At 51.8% G+C, this 23,437-nt stretch overlaps 1 protein-coding gene across 1 annotated transcript; it reads left to right on the plus strand.

Moving 5' to 3' along the window:
* The first annotated feature begins 9,112 nt into the window (after positions 1-9,112).
* TMPRSS5 (transmembrane serine protease 5) lies at positions 9,113-19,342 on the plus strand. The gene is made up of 9 exons (XM_054049493.1): positions 9,113-10,837; positions 12,205-12,318; positions 13,235-13,278; positions 14,467-14,629; positions 14,778-14,956; positions 15,496-15,594; positions 15,982-16,124; positions 17,164-17,316; positions 18,455-19,342. Exons 1-9 carry the CDS (start codon positions 10,593-10,595, stop codon positions 18,461-18,463), a joined length of 1,149 nt encoding a protein of 382 aa, XP_053905468.1. The 5' UTR covers positions 9,113-10,592; the 3' UTR covers positions 18,464-19,342.
* Positions 19,343-23,437: the final 4,095 nt, after the last annotated feature.

Here is a 23,437-nt window from a genome sequence, read left to right on the forward strand (position 1 = left end):
GGAGGGGAGACAGTAGATGAGAGGGGTGAGGCAGAGATGACATGGATGAGCAGGAAGATCGGTGAGGCTGCGTGGGGTGAATCCCAAGAGAGCCATTGAAATCAAGGGCTCATAGATTTAGATGCATGTGGAAATGGAGAGGAAACTCCCCAGTAATTTGCTCTCAGGCTAGGCAATATGGACGCAGCAGGGATGTGCCACTGACACCCCCACAATGTTTGTGTAACTCACTATTGTGGGGTGTCATGGGTCCCCCTCTGCCCTATCCACAATGGAAAGGAGTCTGCTACAAGTGCGAGCTTGGGGACTTGGTCCTTCAGCACACTCGAGCATGGCCCAGGGTCGCTGGTATGTTGCCAACACACTGTGAAGCGAGACAATCAGTCCAGCAGAACAAACTCCTCTCTTGTGAGCAAGGCAAAGCTCCACCTTTGGAAACCAGAAGCAAACCTGGCTTCCAGTCGGCAAACCCCAAAGCCTCTGCCTACCTGGTGTGGACAGACAAGTCGCCCAGCCCCATGGTGTTGCCTGTAGCTATGAAGTCCTCATTCAACTGCCATCTGTTACACTAAGGACACGCTGAGGGCCGCCCACTCTCATTGGCCTTGCACAAGGCAGGAGTGTGAATGCAACACTCCCCCAACAGCATGTCGCTCCCAGGAGCCCCAGAGGGCTGCATCTTCAGCCTGCTGTCTCAGGGGCTCTTAATCTACACACTGCTCCATTCAGCACTTTCATGGAGCAAAGGAGAGACGATGGAAGGGGGAAAATCCCATCCTGCGAGGAGGGAACCTGTCTGGAAAGAGAGAGATCTCACTGGCGTGGATCCACAGCTCAAAGAGAGAAGATCGAGCCAGGATCGTGTGCAAAAATGAAACCCGTGCCTTTCTGTTATAGGAGACCTGCAGCAGTGTGGGAGGGATTGGCTGGTCATTTGCTGTGGTGCATTTAGCCATTTCAACTGATCTGCCATTGTTTTCTGCGTGCTGTCCCTGCAAACCTCCAAGGACTCTGCTGGGTGCAGACACAGGCAGCCGCTTTGTGTTCAGCTGAGGGCAGACTGCGAGAGGGGAGACACACACTTGCTCTCTCTTTGATATTCCTTTTGCTTTTCCCCATTGCACAGCTCTCAATCTAATATATAAAGTGGTTGTGACTGGAAGCCTCTCTGAGCTGGCTGGGTCCGTCCTGAGAATCACAACCACATCAGCACTGGTCCTACAGTCGGTGTAGCAATGTGCAGCTCCTCCCGCAGGGGTGCCAAGAGCCAATGTTGAGTGCCACTATCAACATCCGCTGCTGTGGAATGCTTGCGACTCAAAGCATTTGCTGTTTAGTGCACACGCTTGTCGATTTGTTGCACCAAATCTCAGCCAGAACATGCAGGCCAGGGTGATCGTAAAATATCCCCAGCGCTTTCCTTGGGTGAGTATCATTACGAATTCACTGTGGTTGTAAGCAACAAGATGTCAGCTGCTTCTTTCTGGTTGGAGAGGGCGCGTGGGTCCCTATTGACAGGAAAAGAGTGCTCTTGCTGCACCAGGAAAGAGGCACAATTGGTTGGTGGTTGCTTCACTTGCGCTTTGTCTTTGAGACAGAAGGACCAGTTGAGACCCAGCCCCACGTCACTGCAGGGGGCGCGTCTGCTGTCCCAGCACTAAGGGGCACTGCTGAAAAGGGACGTTGGGGCTGGTGTAATGCCCAAGCAGGTGACGGCTGGGCACCGACATCAAGGTAGCCGCCTTCAACACTTTCATTCTCTTCCCGTCTCGGAGAGACTGGAAATGACAGAGAGATTTCAAAGGGGGAAAATCTAAATACACGTTCTCTTCAGGCTCAGAGAAGGGCCGCCCAGCGAGAGGCTGGGTCACCACCTGCCTGTAATTCTGGGTGCCTTGCAAGGCCCTGCTGCTGGAGCTGCCTGTCTGGGTGCTCCCCACCAGCACACAAGCACGCACTATCTGTGTGTTAAGCTGCCCTGGTTCAGCAGCACTGACTCCAGCCCGCCTGCTTGTTACCCCAGCCACACTCTGGTCTCTGCCCGCCTTGGTTATGACCAGCCAAGTGACCCCAGTCCTGAATTTCCCCACCACTGTCCAGCCTTCTCCTGGAACATTCAGAGGTGTCATAAGGGGCCGCTGCTCCTTGACAGAGACAAATGCCTAGTGGCTTGTTGCTTTAACTGGAGTGAATAATCACTCCCAGTGCAACACAGCACGCATTTAGAATACAAGTAACACAAGTGTATTTAACCAGAAGGAGAGAGCTTTGAACTGAGTGCAGGTACCAGGGATAGAGTCAGAAATGGTCAAAAAGGAATAAAAGTGAAAAACACGGTCTAGTGACTTCCCTTCAACCGAGACTGTAGTTTTGTTAAGATTCTTACATCATCTTTTTCCGGCAAAATGGGTGACTGCCCCGCTGGTCAGGATCTCCCCCAAAGTGCTCAGTTCCTTTGTCTTCTTAGGTGAAAGATGACTTGGAGTGCTTTACGCCCCTCTTTTATAGTTCACTGAACTCTAGAACTTCTGCAAGTCTAGTGCCCCTGCTGTGAGGAAAGGTGCCATGGAGTCAGATGGAGAAGACTCCATGCTGATGCCTTTTTAGTGGTAGGCCCTGACTTCCACTTTTTGCAAAGGGGATCCCTGCGCTCGGATACTGTGTCCCTGGCTCCAGCACCTCTGTTTCTCACCAGAGTTCCTGCAACAGGTCCAAAAGAGCTTGGCGCCTGTTGGATACTGCCCCTCTTGGGAGCGATGCAACTGGCAAACGTTTACAGAGACGCAGGACGAGATCCAGCTGGAATACAGCATTTAGGGCCATGAGGTTAGAGAGGTAACACAAACCCTACATGCATGTGCATGCTGGCAGCACAACCTGCCCGCCTTACCCCAAATGCCCAGGATTGACCTTCCCCCCTGCCCTGCCCCAATACAGCGGGATCTTGTCTCAGTCTGTTCACACCTCAGGGCTTTGACTCCAGTCCAGCCACCTGTTTTCAGGCCCCTCTTGGCTAGCAGTAGTTAATAGTTAATGGTCCGGTTGATGGTCTTCCATGGTCTCTCCTAGGTAACTCCCGTTCTTGCTCGACCAGTCAGGCCAACCCAGACACGTGACTCTCACCCAGTCACTGCCTCACTTATGCTCTGCCCCAGGAAAGAAAAAAAGCGCATCACCCCCAGTGGGTAACAATCCCGAAGGGAGTGGGGCAGCTGAGGCATACGTATGTTTCATAAAAAATAATACTGAGATTTCCTGCATTCTCCACAGAAAGTCTAAACCCTTCCCTGCTTCTTGCACCCAAAGGCCCCAGCCTAGGTCCAATGAACCAGTCCATTGCCACAGCGGGAAGTCACTTATATCCTCGAATCTCCCACTTTCGGAGCCGGCACTCATTACCCCGCTTCCTCCCAGTGGCTGAGTCTGCAGAGAGGAGAAAGACTGATTGATTCCAGGTGCTGAGTCCTCCTGGCACAGTGAGCCATGCTGTGGGGTAGAGGGGGAAGGGGAACATGCTGCGGATAAAAGACTTTCATCCTCTGGGGATATTAACCAGGCACCTTTCACCAGCATGGAATTAACATGGGAAATCAAAACAGAAACGAAACAGTGGCACCTGCCATTCTGACCTTTATTCTTTGCACTCTGCATCCAAAAGGCCAGGGGGACGCGCTGGGAGCTGAGGGTCGGGCACACGTTCCTGGAGAATTACCCGGCCCTCTGTTTGTTTTAAGCCGGCCGTGTGACAGACAAGTGCACAGGTGTAACGGGAAGGCAGGCTTTAGGGCTGAGTGACGAGTGCTGAGTAACTGTCACCTGGCCGGCAGATAATGCACATAATGCCTGTGAAAGTTACCTTGAAATGTCAAAGCCCCCCGGCTCGCAAGGGCTGGCTGAGACGTGGGGACTCTCAGGAGTAATCTGCAGTCAAACTGCAGCACCTTGCTGGTTTTCTGATCCTCAGCCCCCACAGCTCTTCCAGCCCTGGGGTCCCCACCCACGGCTCTGTCGACACCCCTCAATCAGCTGAGGTTTCTCAGCACCGCGGTCCAGTAATACAGTTCAGTGCTGCAGCACCCACCTCGGCCAGTTCAGCTCAGTCCTGACCTGCATCAATGAAACATACCTTTGCCACTTTTCTCTGCACTATACTACTCCGGGCTGGTAAGTATGGGCCATTAATACACTGCTCAGGTGAAGAGAGTAGCCACCAGCCTCATGCACGTGAGATCTGCACTAATGGCCCAACAGCACATGCCTTTGTGTCTGCTCTGGCTTAATTATCTCAACGGGCTCTTCCTTTTGTGCTGTAGCCCAAGGTGCGATTAGCAAGGTGGGTAAAATGCACCATTCTACGTGCTGTAAATTCAGGCCAGTCTGACTTGCAACCAGGCAGCTTCGGGGACAGGAGTGACTTGCAAGGAGCCTCTCCATGCCCTGTCGGCAGGAATGACGCAGGCAGCCAGTGAGCTATCGGGGGTATGGGGGTCCCAAGGATCTCACCACAGTACCCCAGCCCTGTCTGTGGACTCAGAGACCATGATGGTAGGAAGGAAGATGGGGCAAAGGGAGAGAAAACCCTAGGGTCGGCGCAAAGGATCCTGCTGGCAATCACAACCATTTCCACAGCAAATAGCCTCATTCATTTCCACCCCCTGAGCCAGGCAGGTTCAAGGAAACCCAGGGCCCCTTGTCAAACCATTACATCAGGCCCCTTTGGGCTCCGAGGCCCAGGAGGGGCTGGCTGACTTTGAGGGAAGAAAGAGACAATGGAAATGGCCTTGTAGTGTATGACAGCTCTGCACCAGGGACAGGACAGCTCTGCACCAGGGACACGCGATATCACGCTCTGTAGCTGCTGTGAAACCTGCCCGAGAGACAGCTCCAGATGCACCACGTTAACCTCGGCAGCACTCCTGGAGTTTTTGCCAACAAACCGACTGGAGCAGAAACTGTTGGGAGTTGTTGCCCTAGGAATCAGGTAAGAGGATCCCATCTTCCTAAATGATGGATGAACTGAACCTTACGGGGCTCGGAGAGGCTGCAGCTGATCTTGCTCTCTTGCAGTATTTATCACCTGGAATATTATGGCTGCACTGCAGAGAAGTCTGGTCCAAACAGAATCAAAATGAACCAGGGGGCTGAGGTCTGAAACATTTCAACAAAGGCTAATACCGCTCTGTCACTCTCCACCCGCAATCCAGCGGAGTGACAGAGTTTCCTGGTGGGGTGCCCGGGAGAGTGGCATGCTTTTTGGGCAGGGGGAGGAGGGCGGGGCGTTGCTAAGCGACTGCCCCCTTATCTATTACAGGCACCAATTAGCTGATTGTAGGGAGGTGGGCAAACCAGTCTGGCAGCCTCCTGACTTCTCTGGGAAAACAACAGCTCTATTCACTGTGACACCATAGCTGCTGGCTTTGTTTAGCCCATGCATGCGTGTGTGGTGTGAAACCCAGGCTATTTAACGGGAGGCCTGGGTGCTGCGCCTGTCAGAGAGCAGCCGCTGGCCCCATGGAGCAGTGATGGTGAATTAGCCGCATGCTCTCCCCCGAGTGCTGCTGTCATGGTAAGGAACTTTTACCTTCTGTATGACCACGCGCTGTCTGGTGGTGCACAGCCTGGAGCTAAGTGGTCTCAGAGCACCTGCAGTTTGGTATGGAAGTGGTGAGCTCTGTGGGTTCCTTTCATGCACTAGACCAGGGGTTCTCAACCTTTTTCTTTCTGAGCCCCCACTCCCAACATGCTATAAAAACTCCACGGGCCCCCTGTGCCACAACAACTGTTTTTCTCCATGTCCAGTACATTAAAAGCCAGGGCCGGCGTAGGGGGTAACAAGCAGGGCAATTGCCCAGGGCCCCACGCCACAGGGAGCCCTGCGAAGCTAAGTTGCTCCAGCTTTGGCTTCAGCCCCATGCAACAGGGTTCAGGCTTCAGTCCCGTGCGGTGGGGGTTGGGCTTTCTTCCCGGGGCCCCAGCGCCTCTTACGCCAGCTCTGGTTTATTTTGGCAGGCCCCCTGAAACCGGCTTGTGGCCCCCCCAGGAGGCCTTGGATGCCTGGTTGAGAACCTCTGCGCTAGAGGTTCTAATACGCTCGAACATGTGCATCCGACCGTTCCGGCGACTGGGAGGGAGGAATTGTGGGTTGGAAACTAGTTTAGAGCCTGTGACTGAAGGAGCAAATGGAAAGCTAAGAAACTGAACCTTGGGTTCTTCAGCAGGCATCAGATTTGTGCGTGTGCGTGTGTGCGTGCACACGCAGAAAGTGCCCCACTCAGATTGCTGGATAAAGTTCCTTGTTTTCTTTCTTAGCTCTTCTTACCGAGCTTTGAGGTGCCCTACCGCACAGCTTCTAGAGGACAGGCTTGGGCTGTCCAGCACTGAAGCGGGTGGAGAACATTTCATCTACACATTTTTTGAGCAAAATGAGCATTTTCATGGAAACGCTTTGTTTTGGTCAAAATCTGTTTTTGAAGAAAACCGAGGATGTTTTCAGTGCTCAGGGTAGGGTGGTTGTTTTGTTTTCCCATTTTCCTCCCCGGGGGGTTAATGTAGTTTCATTAAAAAAAAAAAAAAAAAAAAACAACCTGAAAAAATTGGGTGAACATTTTTTAAACGAAATGAAAATGTTTTGTTGCTTTTGAATTCCCCCCCAGAGAGTCCCCCTGTGTATTGACCGGCTGCACCCAGCCCACACAGGGCTGCCAGGGGAGTGTGCCGTTCTCCCACCTTGTCCCCTAGGACCTGGGATCCCAACCCCCATATCTCAGGCTTCCACTAAGAACGAAGGGAATGCCTGTTCCCAAACTGCTCTGGCTTTGTGCCTCTCCCCTGGGATGAGCTGGGACTGGATCCCGGCTCTTGTGCCAGGGATCCATCTTCTCAGTTCAGAACCCCATTGGTGGAGCTCCTTCTCTGAGCATCCCCACTAGGATCCACTCTCTAAGGGGTATTGTGAGGTTTTCATTGACCACGGGGAGCCGGCAGGACAGTTGGACACTGGTGCCTGCAGGATAGGGACTTTGCGATTGGTTGCACGGGGGAAGAGAGTGCATTGGCTATTTATCTACCTATCCAAGTGGATTTTCAGATCTGGGCCCAACACGAGTGACTGGGCCATGAACCACCTCTGCCAGTGCATTTGGACCATTCCCCTGATTATTTCCCTGTGGCCCCAGATTTGTACAGATCTTTGTTTCTTTCCCTCTAGAATCTTGGATCAATTCCCCAGTTCCCCATTGACCTTCATAGCCCTCGGGATGCTGGCCAAAGCCAGAGGGCCAAGACAACGGAGCCAAGAGGAGAAGTGGGAAGGACACAGACCTCAGCCAGACATGGTGAGCTATTCATGGGGGTTGGGCAGTTGGGGTAGCATGAGGCGTAAGGGGTTTCTCTGCTTCGCCTGGCACCCACAGGATCCAGATCAAGCCAGGACTGGCAACCCCACAACACCTGCTCACATCAAGGTGGCTGCATTGAGCTCGCCTAGGAGATGAGCGGTCAGAGACTGGGGCTCCTCATGTGGGAATCCCACGCTGAGGGGAATCTCGGGCAACCGTCCCTCGTGCTCACCCCAGAACTGGCGCTTTCTTTGCCATTTCTAACCCTAACCCTCACCTCCCTTTGGAAAGAAAAATACCCTCCTGAACCTGAAACATCTGTCCACTCCTCCCCCACTCCAGCAACCCCGAGTGTCCAGGGCCTAGAGAGCCCTGCATGGAGGGTGCTGGAGTAGCCGTGCGGGTTGTTACCATCGCCTGCCCCTGGAGAAGGTCACTGGGAATTGCCCCTTGTCGGAGGTGTCCCACCAGCCAGTCTATTCTGCATTGCTAAATGCAGCCAAGTGGGACAGGCTCTCCAGTGCACCGGCGTGAAGATCACGTGCTCTTCACAAGCGTTTGTACAGTGCAGCACCACATCACCGCCTCTTGTGCTCATGTAAATGACTCAGAGCCTCCCTTGTGATGTATAGATGCTGCAGATGTTGCCTCTCCCGAGACACAGCCAGCTATTAGTAAAGTAAGCAGGTTGCCTGGTCCCGCTAGCCTGGCTTCTTTAATTAAAAGGAGCCTGCTGCTCCGGTGCCTTTGACTGGCCAGATGGAAGATGCCCAGGGGAAGGATCCCTCCTTAGTTCTCATGTTTGCACCCTGGGGAGTCTTGTTAGGGACTGAGACCCAGTGCGCCATCCTGGGCACTAACCTTGGCGCATGGTGGACCGCTGGGCTTATCCTCATAGGAAGAGAAGAGAGTTTGTGGTGAGCTAGGGAGTTTACAAGGGGCTAGATGGGGCCCAGACTGTGCCACAGAGGAGAAGACAATGAGACCCAGAACTTGTTCAGTATCCAACCTCTCTCTGTTTTGTTTAAAGATTCTTCCAACACATCCCTGGAAAACCTCTGCCCCATCAAGAGATGCCTCCTGCTGCTTGGGGCCATCGGGCTACTGGCAGGGGCCGCCATCGGGATGTGGCTTCTAGGTCTGTATCTCCTGGGGGATTCCTCACCTCTCTCAAAACCGCCCTTAGACCAGTGGCTGAAACGGACAGCAGGGATTTGGGGTCATGCAAGTGATGGAGCGAATTGTCACCAGGGGCCCAGGGCCACAGACACCAGGCGTGGGAAAGCCCAGCTGCAAAGCCCAAGAAGGGAGAGTACTGGAGGCAGCACAGTGCAGCAGGCACTGGAATGGATTCTAGTCCTGGTCTGCCATGACCTGCTGCGTGACCCTGGGCAAGTTCCTTCCCCACTCGGAGCCTGTTTCCCCTCTCACCTTGCGTCTGTTGTGTTTGTTTCAATGTAAGCTCTTCAGGGCAGGGACCATCTCTCGCTGTGCGTTTGTACAACACGGTGCACAATGGGGGTCTGATCCAAGTGCTACTGTAGTGCAAATAATAGATCAGCCTCATAATAACTGGAATCTCTTGGTTGACTTCAGCAGGCTTTGGATCAAGCCCTAAGGGTATATCTACCCCCCCACCCCGGGGCCAGTGCAGGGTTGTTCCCCACGGCGTGTGTTCTGGGGCCTTGTCTAGACTGTTCTATCACATCTCACTCCTCTGCGCTTCCTCCTGAAGTGAAATTCCTAACAGCACCCCTGTCAGACCAGGATCCCAGCCCCCTGCAGGACGTGGAGTCGATCCCAATCTGCACAGACGCCGGGGAAGACGAGCCCGTCATCACCACGGCTCCCAGGAGAGGTTTGAGATCTTTACTCCCCACGCCCCTTCTCTCCTCGCTGCCAGGATCCCTGTGGAGAGGATGTGTCGCCTAGTGCCTTCAGCTGGACCTTTCACTCACAGTGATCTGTGGAAACCCCCTGGGATCCAGCCTGACCTAAGAACAAGGTCAAAGGCAAAGCAAAGAATGAGGCTGTCTCTGTGCCTTTGCCTGCCCCTTTCTCGTTGTCACAGACCAGAAAGTTCCCCCGCGTTCTGCTTTTCTCCTTGAGTTTTGCAGTAAAAAGCCTCTTCCCTCCCCGGAGGATGTCTGCAATCTCTGGGGCTGCGGCATCACAGTAGCAACTTGACAGCTGAGCCCAGTGGTTAAAGGGGAGCGAAGCAGGAGGCGGAAGAGCAGTGGGGGGGAAGTGCTGATTACCCAAGCCAGGGAGAGGAGGGGGAGCGCGCTCTCCGTTCTGAGCAGAGGAGAAGGGAGCTGGTCTCCTCCTTACTGACCCCCACCCCTAAAGTGGGAGCTGAGCAGATTGTGAGCTGTGGTTCAAATTCAGCAGTGACGCCAACGATGGTGTAAATGACTTTCCTGCACCTCCTGCTGTCTAGGGCTCAGCGTTAGCCCTCCACACCCATCTCCTGAGGTCGCCACAGATCACAGTGTGTCTGGGCCCCATTTGGCTGGGGGTTTCCCATCTTGCAAGCAAAGGCGAGGTGACAACAACCTCTTACGCACCGGGTGTTCAGTGCAGGTGCACCAGTGCTCTAAACATGTCACACTTCCTGTTCTCCACTGGTCCCCCTTTTCCGACCCTCACACCCCAGAGGTAACCTCTGCCCCTGTTTTAATCCCACATGAAGCTAGCCCTTGGGATGGGGCGTCTCACAAAGTCACCACTTCACAGCAATGGAGTTTTAATCAAGTCCCTGAGATGCTAATTGCTTGCTGAATGCAGGGGACGGGGTGGTTCATTGGACAGGGTGTAGGACAGGCAGTGGGTTCTATGCTTGCCTCTACCACAATCGCTCTGTGACACCAAGCTCGGCCTGACTCTACAATGGGGATAGTGTTAATGGTGCTATTTAAAGTGCTTAGAGATCTCTAACTGGAAAGTGCTATGTAAGTAGGAAGTGTCTCGGATTCAGCCTCCAACTAATTTTGCAGCTTTTCTTTCACTCAAACAGGCCCTGCTCAGCTTCTGCCTTTAAACCCAGTCCCCAACATGCTTTGTTTTTGGGACACTGGAGCAATTCTGAAGCAAAGGGGAAGCTTGCTGGAGCCCTCTGCATAGCACTACCCAGAATGCTTTGCCAGTACCCAGCAGTGCCACCCCCTGAGCCCGCGGAACACATGGAAAGGTCGAGGCGTGGTTTGCAATAGCCCCAAAGGTTTTCCGGGGCACTTTGCAGGGCCAGATTTGGGGATGGGTGCATCCCTCGTTAGTCACTGGGACTTTATTGTGTTTAGCTTTGGCCTTTGTAAAGAGCTGGTCGCGAGGACGCTTGCAGACGTTTTTAATAAAATGGTTTTAGTATCTTTCAGAATAAACACGGGAAACTTCTTGTTGGAAGTGCAGGTGGAAGGCAGGCCCGGCTGGCTCCTGGCATGTCACGAGCGGTGGAATCTCTCCCTGGGGACTCTGATCTGTAGGCAGCTGGGATATCTCCAGTAAGTGATGCTCCTCTCAGCTTAGACCTAGTCGGCCACTCTCAGGTACAGGTCTTTGATTTCCCATTTTTATGAAGATCTTGCAGAAGTAATGGGATCAGAGCACAGGACTGGGAGCTAGGGACTGTAGAGTTCCTGATATTCATTTGCATTATACTGGGGCCTAGATTCAGCTGAGAATGGGGTCCCCTTGTGCCAGTCCCATTTCTCACCCTTTTTCTATTTGGCCACCGGAAAAGGGAGGAAACCCCCCAAATCAAACCATTTGGGGGTTGGAATTTTCACTGCAAAATTTAAATTTTTTCACCTGATATATTGTTTTAAATGAAAAATTTCCTGTGGGGAAAAAACAATCTGCATTTTTTTGACCCACGCGAGATGTACTGTAGCTTGGGTTTATTTCCCGAGACTTTTATAGCAGCTTCCCAAGCTTACAGAATCATGGACTGTGGAATTATCTTTCCATCGGCTTCCCTGGAAGTTGGGTTAAGCCCTTATATCATCCCTGTCTATAGAGTCACTCCCAGATATAATGTCACTGTTCTCCTATCCACTGCTGTTCTGTGGCTGTGCATTTCCCCTGAACATCACCATAGAGATGAGGAGGATGGTTTTCTGGCATAAATGAGAAGCAGAAAAACATCAGGACTCCTGGGTTCTAATTGTACCTCCTCTACTCCCTTGTGACCTCTATTCTCTGTGCCTCATTTCCCCCATCTTTCAAACAAGGAACATAATATTCACCTGTTTCCCAAGTGAGGATGAACTCGTTCATGTTTGGAGCGTGTTTTGAGATCCGCACTTGGAAGGTGTTAGCGAAGGACACAGTATTATTACTTTATCCTTTTGTACTCATACACTGTTGACACTGCAAGGCTAGCAAAGGAATAGTAGCATCTGAAAATATACTTTAGTGATGCAAGCAATTTCCTGATTTTGGCGTTAGAGTGTAAAGTAAGGGCTGGGGTATGTTCATTTGCAGTATTAGATGTCCCTGTGTGCTGTACAGTTCCAGACAGGGCATTGCCTTTGGTAAATGAGAGAGACAAAACTGGAACTCAAGTTGCGTGTGTGGAAGCCTGTTTTTGCGTGTTTGTAGTTGGTAGCCCTTCTGTTTAAGCACTGTGATTCCATGAAACATGGCAGGGTAAAGGTTTAGTCCTCCCAGTGGGTGATGGCTATTATATTTAACCCTTTCATCTCTTGTGAGCAGTGGCCAGAATTAGCATGTATAAACTAGAGTACAATGGTTCTATGCAGAAGAGAGGAAGGAAGTGCCCATAAGAATATTGTCATGTCAGAAGCACGGGTGAGCTCTCTGATCTCTCTCTCTGTTTAGGTGATGACATTTGCTGTTGCTTCTGCAGACTCGCCCATCACAAAGGAGTGAACCTGACGGATGTCCAGGTGAATGATACGCAAGAGTTTGTTCAGATTGTGCCCAACCAGAAGAGCAGCATTGAAGACGTGTGGCAGGTCAGGTGGGTGACGGAGCTGGGGAGAGCAGGACTGGCATTGGGGGGACTGAACAGAAGGGCCCTTCACTGCTATATTGTCTGAGAATAAGTCTCCATGTTTCTGGAGGTGACTGCCAGGCTCTGCACAGCTGGCATCGACTCTGATCAGCAAACATGGAGGGAGGGAGAAAATCTGAGCTGGCAACTAAATGACGCCAAATGGGAACACACATAGCCCAGCGACTGCACTGGCAGGAGACACAACTGCCGGGAGGGTCACAGTGTTCGGTGCTTCGGTCATGCCGCTAAAATAGGACTGCAGCCAGCTTGATGCTTACACAGCGGGGATGTCTGCACTGCACTTAGCACGTGTGGGCATATCCGAGCTAGCTTTGATCTAGCTAGTGCGAGTACCTATAGCAGCAAAGCTTTGGCAGCACGGACTACAGCACAGACTAGCCACCAGAATAATGACCCTGGGTCCCAGACGGGCTTGCACAGTCTGTGTTTCACGGCTAATGGTACCTGAGCTAGGCACTGGGGTATGTCTACACATGCTGCAATCACACCTCTGACTGCAGAGCAGAGATACCCTCAGTGCCAACAGGGTAGCTGACATCCCGACCTTCAGGCAGGCCCGTTAGCCCTCTTAGAACAACTCTGCTTTGCGGCCGCAGCAACACAACCAGGGTCGTTGCACATGTGAGCGTTCTGCCCCGCACCAGCTCGTGTTTGCAAAGTGCTGGGAAGGTGAAAAGCCTTCTGTGGGCGCGATGATTATTCCTATCAGAATCCACTTTCTGGGCCTCCTGGGTGCATCTGGCCAGTCGCCATTCCTAGGGGAGCTGCCATAGAACCCCGTGATGGGCCATCTCTGTGTTTCCTGGCTGCAGAGTTCTGGGAGAGCTTTATTTCGAACCCTGATTTTATTCTTGTGCAGGAGCAGCTGTGCTTCAGGGCGAATTGTGGCTCTGAAGTGCTCCGGTAAGTGCTTTACCCTGTCCTCACATTGCACTGGGGTCTCTTGCATTCCTTGTGCTATTATAGACCCTCTGTTAATTAGCAAAAGCCCCAGGTCGGCTAGATACAGAGCGCCCTGCCCTCAGCATAGCCCTGGTGTTCCTTTGCAAAGCCTGTGTCATTCTTCCCCCATCCAGCAGCCCCAGTGTCGGTGGTCTGCAAGCAGCAGCGTTACTCAGTGAGGCAGCTCCAGCCCTCTTGAGCGACCCTGCAGTAACAAGCCAGCACAAACCAGCTGGTCTGGGTGGGAGGAAAATTTAGCTTCCCAGCTGCTGAGTAGCAAAAAAAAAAAAAAGGTGGTTTTGAAGCCGCCGGAGCAGCCCCTTTGTCCGTGTGATTTCAGAGCTGGGGTCTCTTTGCAGCGGCAGCAGCAACATGACCATCAGCTCCCAAATCCCCCCCGTCCATATGGCATAGCTACTGTGTAATTAACAGCACGTGCAATCAATGCCCCCGCCCCCCCGCAGTATCTAAAACCCTAATGCTCTCAGCAGCCCCTTCTTGTCAGGGAAGGCAGCTGTGGGCCGGAACTTCCTCGTGAGGCCCAGGGCTATTGCCGGGCAAGCGGCAAGCCCAGAGAAGGCCCAGGTGGAGAGATGGGACTCCTGCCTTCCTCGCTGTTCTCTCTTGCTCCTTCTCCGCTCCGGCTTAGTGGTGCTGGCTGGGGGAGGAGACTCCGTTTAGGTCACTGAGTGGGCAGGCAGAGGTCCTGGGACTAACTCGGAGCACACAGAAGGGGTTAGAGTGGGTTTCTCTGTTATTTCACATGGGGAACAGCACAGGTGGCAAAAGAAAGGGAGAAAGCTGGTACCACCCTGAATCCCTGACGTCCTGTGGGGGGTGAGCCAGGGACTTGGGCCAAGCAGGGGCTCTCAGCCCGGAGGCAGGAGCATGCCTGGGGAATGACTCCTGTCATCTGCTTCCCTCTGCTGCCTGCTTTCCCTTTCTTTCCTCCCATTCCTGCCTCTTTGTTCTCCTGCTCCCGCAGGCTTGGTGCTCAAAGACCTTCCCTCTCTCCTTTGGGCCCCAAGGCAAAGCTCTGCTCAGCTCCTGGAGAGGGCCGGGTTTCTCGGACACCCTTTGCTGCCCATCCCTCACACACTCTCAGGTGGTGTTTGGGGGCACCGAGTTCACATGTCTCCCCCTTTGCAGAGTGCGGTATGCGCTCCAGGGCAGCCCGGATCGTGGGCGGAAGCGACGCCCCGTTGGGACGCTGGCCGTGGCAGGTCAGCCTGTACCTCAACTCCAGACACGTCTGCGGAGGCTCCGTGGTGGCGCACGACTGGATCGTCACGGCCGCTCACTGCGTGCACAAGTGAGTCTGGGAACGGCAGAGCCGGAGGCCTTGGTGGGGGGCCTAGCGCAGAGCCCGGCTGTTCCCCCAGCAGGGGAGGGAGTGGGGAATTGGCCGCCCCACCAATACTGCAGCCCCAGAGGAACAGGTTGGCCATGTCTCTGCTCAGTTACAGGCGGCCTGAGGTCTCCAGCTGGCTGGTCTTTGCTGGGATTGTCGCCCAGGTGTCAGTCCCACAGCAGGCTGGGGCGGCAGTGGAGAAAATCATCTACCACCCCCACTATGACGACAGGAGTCATGACTATGACATCGCACTGATGAAACTCACAGCGCCCTTGAACTTCTCTGGTGAGACCCTTCTCTTCAGCCGTCTCCCCCTTGGAGGGGACAGAGGATCCCCCCAGAGCAGCCCCATGGCTTCCATTCACAAGGGAACCACCCACCAATGGTCTGATTCCCACGCCGGTGGCCTGTGTCGATCCCAGGGGCAATGCCAGTACAGGGGTTGGTCCAGCTGTGGAGGGAGGGGGCAGCAGAGAGAAAACATTCCCCAGGCAAGTCCCGGGGCCTCTGCTGATGGCACATGGGCTAGAACACTCGCAAGACCTTGTCTCCCATGGATGCAGTGAAATAAGTGGGCAGATTTTGTAAAGAGCTGGGATCTGGCTGTAAAGGTCACAGTGGGAGCCGAGCTCTTTGGAGAATCCGGCCCCTGGAGCCAGAGGGAGCGGAGCTGCAAGGGTGTTTCGCATGCACTTCTCAGGACTAGATCACCCCTGCTTGCTCCAGGCCGGCTGCTCCTGGGAGCCGCTCTCGATTTGTTTGCGCTGTGCGCTGGGAGGGGCGTCCCCAGCTGGCGCTGCTCTAATACGTGTCTCTCTCCCCAGATGCTGTCCGTGCAGTGTGTTTACCGCTGTACCAGCAGGATTTCCCCCACGGCACCCACTGCTGGATCTCCGGCTGGGGCTACACCACACCTGAACACGGTGAGCAGCTCCAGGAGGCACGGAGAGCTCTCTCGTAGCTCCCTTTTAAAAGAAAGACGAGCGAAGGCTGCATCTCACCGAGGGGATGTTTGAGTCTAGAGGAGAGTATTGAATTCTGATCTGCAAACCTACTGCAGTCCTCAGTCCCAACCCGCATCCCCTACTGCTATTGCAGGCTGGGGCCCCTTACACACCCACCGCTCTGCTGATCCCCCCAATCCCCACTGCTATTCCAATGACCCCTCTCCTCGTCCCATCACCCAGAGCCCTGGAGATAGTGTGTCTGTAATACTCCATGTCCCGCTGTGCCTTGAGTGCAAACCCCAGCATCTAGCCACCAGCGCTGCAGGTTAAACTGTCTCTCTTGTTTGTTTTCCTCACATCCAGTTCCTGTTGCTGAGATGCTGAAGGAAGCTATTGTTCCCTTAATCAGCACCAAGAAATGCAACAGCTCCTGCATGTACTCTGGTGAGCTCACCCCCAGGATGCTGTGTGCCGGCTACCTGGACGGGAAAGTAGATGCCTGCCAGGTGAGAGCAGGGAGAAAATAGCCCCTGTTGTTAATAGGCCGTGGGGGATCGAGTCCTTCCCCCACTGAGGAGCAGTGTGATACTGCTTACTGTGGGCTGGATCCCACACGGTGTCTATCACATACATGAAAATGGGGAAGAGGGTGGGAAACGTGGCTCCCCATCTAAATGAAGAGGGGTCCCCCCTCTAGCCCCTTACCGGAGAGGGCATGGTTTTAGGGGCAGAGCAGGGGCACGTTGGGGGTGTGCTGGTGCCCTGTGCAGAACTAGTGAGAGGCTGTGGGTGTCAGGGCGGGGGCATGAGGGGGTTTGATTAGATCCTTTGTTGAACGGGGGGGGTTGTGTCAGAGGTGGGGATGGGGGCATGGCAGGGGTGTGCTTGGAGCTAATGCACAGGCCCCCTTCATCCTGGATGAAAGGAACATATAGTAAGAAGATATATATACCTACAGCGAACATGAAAAGATGGGAGTTGGACTATCTAAGAGGCTAATTAATTAAGATGAGCTATTATCAGCAAGAGAAAAAAAGTGAGGCAACTCCCACCTTTTCGTGCTCTATGTTCCATTCTATGCATCCGAAGAAGTGGGCTGTAGCCCACGAAAGCTTATGCTCTAATAAATTTGTTAGTCTCTAAGGTGCCACAAGTACTCCTGTTCTTTTTACAGCATTTTGGCCCAGATTCACAAAGGTATTTTGCTGCTTAGTTCCCATTTATTCAAACGCCTTTGAAGATCTGGTGCTGTGGCACCAGGGTGCATGGATTGAAAATGGCCAGTAAAGTGCTTTGAGATCCTCTGACTGAGGGAGAGGCGAGAGGAAAATCATGAGAACTAAAGCGATGTAACAGAGCTGGGTTTAGCAATCTGCAGGCCAAGGGGACGTACTAGCAGCAGGCAGCCCAGCTCTGCCCTTCCTGCATTTCAGCCTTTCGCAAGGCTGACAGGGCCCACAGAGCAGGAGACCCCTACGGTGCATAATCCCACCTGCTAGCTTCACGGAAGCACTGCCCCACCGTGACACTCGCTCTGTCTTGCAGGGAGACAGCGGGGGGCCGCTGGTTTGCCAAGATGAACTCACCTGGCGCTTAGTGGGCATCGTGAGCTGGGGCATGGGGTGTGCTGAACCCAACTACCCTGGGGTTTACACCAAGGTGGCCGAATTCCTGGACTGGATTTATCAGATCATCGAGGTAATGGGAGCAAATGGACAAAGGCCTGGGTGGACCTCCAAGGAGAGGCTAGAACAGAGTGTTGGCTCATCAGCTCTGTCATCCTGGCTACCACCCAACCCGCCCCTTGGGTCATCACTGCTCAATGGGTACATTCCTTCCTGATCCCCGTGACAATCTTTATAGGGGGATGGGAACGGAGGTGGGTTTTAAAATACCCCTGCCATTCTAGATCTAGAGCACCTCCTGGGAGAAAGTCAACAGCTCTGTCCTCTGCAGCAAGAGCCTTCCAGAGGCAGGAAATCAGAGACACAAGCCGGCTTCCTCTGCTTTGGATAGCGGAGAGCTGAGAGGCACAGAGGCAGGGCAATCAGCGGCACAACATGCACCTAAATACAGAGGGGTGTAAAAATACTCCAAAAAGCCTAGAGGCCCTGCTCCCTGTGGGAAAGGTAGGTGAGACATCTGGGCTCTTGCAGGCACAAACACCAGCCAGTGCATCCATACACCACAGCCTGAGCACATCGGTGCTCCTCCAACCAGCTTGGGGTCTTCAGATCTCAGCCTGCCTCCCTCCCCCAGAAAAAGCAAAGGCACAGGAAGGAGAGGAACAAGGAACAGAAGCTACAGGGAACATTAGATTAAAGGGGAGACTCTGAGCTTAAAAAAAAAAATGCCTAAAACCCCCACTCAGTTTCCTTACATCAATTGTAACTGACAGCAGGGCCTTGTGAAAGTTCTCTGACTCACCAGCTCATTGTTGGAAGTTTCTTTACTGTATGGGAAGAGAGGGAGCACAAGTCAGTTTCTTTTTTCCATGGTCTGTTTCTAGTCAATATCAGGACTGTGCAGCAAGTGTTTGACTGCAAGACAGGGCAGGGGGAGGTTTTTTGTTTTTAAAGAGAAAATTGCCATGAAAACAGCTCATTTCTCTGATTTGAATGCAAATATTTCTATTGATCTCCGGTTACACAGAGCTTCAGAGATGACTATTGACCTCCATTTACATTCTTTACCCCCAAAAAACCCCAAACCACCTTCTGTAACAGGATTTTATTCTTGCTTCCAAATTAGCAACAGTATTCACCCTTGTGATCTGAGAGCATCTCCCGTCCCAGAGCATGGAACTGATACAACTTTCTGTCTGTTCTTTAAACAGAGTCACTAGGAGCAAAGCAAGGGACAGGCTGAAGGAGCAGAGCCATCCCCAGGGTGACATGCCAGGCAAAGAAGAGTCCAGGACAAATGTATCCCCACTACGGAGCTTTGTCCCAGTTAATATGTAGTGACAGTGGCTCGGCATGAGTTGAAAAGACAGAGGGAGCCGTCAAACCTGCCTGTTGCCAAGACCTCTAAGGAGGCATCTCCAGCAGCCCAGGTGTGTTCTCTGGTGTAGCGTGAGGGGCAGCCTCGCTGCTTTTGCCTGTTGCAGCTGATCCATATTAAACAACTAGTGTTTGGGCAAAGGCTGCTACAGTCCTCCTGCTCTCGTGCAATGGATTAGCCCCATGCTTGGGCTGTGTGTAATGGGGGTTTACATCCCCCATGTGTCTGTGTTAAAAAGGACTTTGGATGGATGTCAAATGTAATTGTGCTGTGTGTCCCCTGAGCTAGGGGGGGGCTTCAGCTCTCTTGCCAGTGGAAGTTGTGTAGATAAATCTCTTCATTAAACATATTCACATAACTTTCATATGACTTTGTATTACGCCTCTATTTTCATACAACTTTGTATCAGATCCTTATATAGAAAATTTGTATTGAGCCTTGGTATAATGTAAAAAAAATGTCTTTTTGCTAGGAGTAGAATAAGATCTCTCCCCCCTCCCTCCTTTTAATCAATTGCCCTGTTGAATGAACAAGGTGTGAATGAGCCAGGCCTGGAAGGAAAGCACCTCCAGACAGCTGTAACTGTTGGAGAGGGGATGGAAGCCAGACCCAAGAACAATAAAACTTGTCAAGTGGGCTCACTAAAGAAGAGCAGGTTTCAGAGTAGCAGCCATGTTAGTCTGTATCCGCAAAAAGAACAGGAGTACTTGTGGCACCTTAGAGACTAACACATTTATTAGAGCATAAGCTTTCGTGGACTACAGCCCACTTCTTCGGTATGCATCCGAAGAAGTGGGCTGTAGTCCACGAAAGCTTATGCTCTAATAAATGTGTTAGTCTCTAAGGTGCCACAAGTACTCCTGTTCTTTTTAAAGAAGAGCAGACATCTTGATGGCCTTGGGAGTTAGAAGCAAGCACCTTCTTTTGGAAACACCCTCTTTGAACAGCATTGGGACAACACCCAGAAGGAAGCAGCACAAAGGACCAACTGAGACAGATTTTGAATCTGGTATAGATTTGCATGAGAGGGAAGCTGCTATAAACGTGAGGCGTCTTGCAGAGGACCCTGGGTCTCTTCTTGTCAACATGAGAGCATCGATCCGGATCAGCAAAAGCCCAGCTCCGCCCCTCCCCCATCTAACTCACCTGGCCAGTGAAGTTAAGGGGAGCAACTAAGTGGTAACAAGACAGTGTGTGCTTCTGTGTGTGAGTGCCTGAGTGTAATATATATCAGCTGCATATGCTCCAGTGTTGATTGATACATGTATTACCAATAAATGTGGTGCTTTGCCTTATCTCTCCTGAAAAGATCCTGTGTAGTACTTTAAGTGCAACAGTTGTTCCACTTTAATTAAATGCTGTTTAGGTCAGCACTTTCTTCAGGTCCCCTCGGTACCCAAGTGGTTAGGCTATGGGCTTGGCCTGTGAGAGATGGGGGGTCAAGTCTCCTGTGGTGCCTGTGCCTTCCACTTTGGGGAATAGGGATGGCCTTGCTCTCCTCTTGCCGGTTGAAGCTGTTCCGCTTTAATTAAATGTGCTCTGGGCCAGTCTCATGGCAACCCTCACTCTCTTGTCCAGTGGTTAGGATACTCGCCTGGGTTGTGGGAGATCCTGGTTCAAATCCCCCAGCTGCTTGTTCGGCAGGGATTTGCACAGGGATTTCCTGCCTCCTAGGTGACCGTCCTTTACGGTGGGCCATCCTTGTCCGAACCCCCTCTCTTTCTCAAGAGGCCATTGTCTTCTTGGGCCGGAGAGGGGATTCGGACAGGGATCGCTCACCAGTGACTCTCCCCAGGAGGTGGCAGCCCCCAGTTCACACCCCTCAAAAGAGCAGGGGAGTGCCCTGGGGTATGCCACAACCATCTGAATTAAAAAGGAGCAAGTTCATCTGTATTGCCTCTGCAGGTCCTTGATCTTATATTATCAGTGGGAATGGTGTTATATTTTTCATCTTGTTTATTAACAATCTGGCTGTTCAGGCCAAATGTATAAAGCCAACAGTGAAGGCCATCAGCTGCCCAACTTTGTCTGAAAGAAACTCACTATTGCTTTGCAGCTAGGGCTGTAGACTGTTCTTCAGCTGGGGGTGATCCTGCTGCTAGAATACAGGGTTGGGAGATTATCTCCTACCAGTTATTTAATGAAAGTTCAGGGGAGACAAAGATACCTGCTGATAAAATCTTACATGCCCAAAGCATGTGAGAAAGACGGCTGACTGCAGCATTAAGACTGGTGACTTCCCCCTCCAAGCAGTGTGGGAAGGCAAAGCAGCTGGGCTTGCCTGCTACTGCTTGTCCGGTCTGAGATACTTGGCCTCTCTGCACACTCAGTCTGGTAAACGCAGCAGGGTCACGGGCAGCTGTCCAGATTAACTCTCTGCCTCTCCTGCATCCATTGCAAAGCAGAAATGCAGAGAAGGGAAACGGACAGCTGTTCTCAGGAGAGTTCCCTGCAGTTGCATTACAGAGCATGGAAAGTGGGTTAATCTGTTTCCTTTGCTGCCATTTCATAAAATGAGAGATTGCGAAGGGTATTATCTCAGTCATCTGTTCATTGTTGTGATTAGCTCAAATATTATGCAATCAGCCAAAAAGAACCCCATTTCCCACTCACTGATCCCAGGTTTACTTTGAGATGTACTGAAGTCTACAGGAAAAGAATTGCCAGTCTGTGATACAGCTACAATCTGTGCAGAGTCTAGCCAGTGGTCAGCTGGCTTTCTTTAGCTAATCCCCTATTCATCTCCCACTCACCTAAAAATTATACTCCCACCAGCTGCATGAGATTGCTTTACTGATAGAAGTGTGGGGGAGCAGATAAAATGCAGGTTAAAGACTGGGTAGGTCTCACTAGTTTTGAAATGCAGTTTCTCCACCCTTTTCTGCATCCAGGTATAGAATCACAAGCTTAGAAGGGCTAAATTACTACAAGCAACACCTCCACTGTAGTTATGAAAGGAACAAATTAACTGGGAAGGGTCATCACATTATTTCACACTGGTTAATGGATTAGCTCCTGTTGTGTGTGTGAGCAGATGAGGACAGCAGCAGGTTATAATGCAAACTTTTCCTCCACAGCTGTGTTGCTTCACCTCCCAGAGAGAAGTGAGTCTGAAGAAGGGTGAATGTTAGCTATATTTCTATCTTTACCACATGGGTGTGGGGCCTATTCTCCCTTTCAGGATGTTCTGCAGAGGACCAGGCCAGTGCTGGCAGGTCACATGGGCCTTAGCTCCAAGCAGTCATAGTTTTGGATTACTTAGGTACCAGCCTCTTGCAGCTTGCCATCCTGAATCCTAGTTGTGCCAACCTGGGGAATCTTTCTCTGCAGCTGTGTTAATAAGCATGGGGCAGCAGCCCTTTGAGTTTAGAGGCTAGCAATGTAGTTTCCTTAAATGGTGGTGGCTTTGTGCAAGCAGAAAGGAGAGAGAACAGTACAGGCTTAACCACTTGCAAGAAAAATACTCAACTCTCCCCCAGAAAGTGGGTACACATTAATTTATACTGCACCCAAACAGGGTGTGTGTTGCCACAATGGTGCAGGGACAAACAACAGATATTTCTGCTCTGAAGTGCAGACAGGTTTAGATATGTCAGTATCTGAATGATTTAGTTGGGAAGTGGTCCTGCTTTGAGCAGGGGGTTAGACTAGATGACCTCCTGGGGTCCCTTCCAACCCTGATATTCTATGATTCTAACACCAGACCTGGTGGGAGAGGGAGAACAGCTAGTGGTTATCCTAGGAGATCACTTCCAACTCCTGCAGCCTCATACTTAATTGGCTGTAGTCCAGTCTGACTCTTTGGGAAGGTCCATTTACTGGAGCCCCTTATCTTCCTGATGGCCTTGCAAGGTAGCAAGCCTATGTTCTTTGCTCAACAATCTCCTGCTACTTGGCAAGTCTTCCCCTCTCCTCAGGGGTCCCATCAACCCATGGCTCAGTTCTCTGCTCTCCTTGTGGGAGGCTAAGGTCAAGAAGCATGTAAAGGTCACCTGAGAAGACTCCTGCATCCTTCACTTGTAGGGTATACCAATAGCCTCACATTTAGCTCTAGAGCAGCAATACTCAGACCTGAGTGGTTCAGAAGCCAAATTAGCAATCATTATCCCACACATGCCCTAGTAGGGTGAATTAATTTTCTTTACTACAGATCTATATTTAAACATTATGACATGGGAAATCTTTAGTTTTTCTATGTTCACAGCAACATCAATGGCTTTGTGCAAATCAATATAGGAAAAGCACCTATTACAACATGGATTTAATCACTCAGGATGCTGCAAAGAGCTGCAGGAGACAAATTAAAGAGTTACTTGCAGTCTGAGGATATCTGCTCTAGAGTTTGAGGTCTCAGAACATGGCTTCCCTGACCCTTGCTGGAGAACCAGGGGGGACAGTGTTCTCAGGGAGGTTGGCCAAGCAGCTGGGAGGGATTTTAAATCAAGCTCCAACTCAGACCCCCATAAGCAATGGGAGAGAAACCACACTATTAGTTTGTGAGAGCAGCTACTAGTTTCTCTCTCCCCCCCCCCCCCAAGAAAAATCCAGCACATTTGTAATTAAGTAGAGGTTTTTATTGGAAAACCGAAGACCCTAGAAAACCATTTATTCCCCTTGTTCTTGCCTTTTCTAAGAAAGTGAGAAAAGGACAGGGAAGTAAAGTTTGTTTGGAAGGTCACACAGTAAGTCAGATACATTTCCCATGGAGATCCCCCCGGAGAGCCAATCCCCTCCAGGCAAGAGGGAAGGAAGCAAACATTCAGGTCTCTGCCCCCTCCTGCAGAGAAGACAGGTGAGTGGGTGTCTAGGATGCAAA

This window comes from Malaclemys terrapin, chromosome 15, assembly GCF_027887155.1.
Source record: "Malaclemys terrapin pileata isolate rMalTer1 chromosome 15, rMalTer1.hap1, whole genome shotgun sequence".
NCBI lineage: Eukaryota > Metazoa > Chordata > Testudines > Emydidae > Malaclemys > Malaclemys terrapin.

Excerpts from the sequence above, each read along its gene's own strand:
- TMPRSS5 (XM_054049493.1), top strand. The coding sequence starts at position 10,593 with ATGGGTGCATCCCTCGTTAGTCACTGGGACTTTATTGTGTTTAGCTTT. Across the intron at positions 14,630-14,777 it reads GCCGCTCACTGCGTGCACAA|TTACAGGCGGCCTGAGGTCT; the intron begins GTGAGTCTGGGA and ends GTCTCTGCTCAG. Across the intron at positions 16,125-17,163 it reads GGAAAGTAGATGCCTGCCAG|GGAGACAGCGGGGGGCCGCT; the intron begins GTGAGAGCAGGG and ends TCTGTCTTGCAG.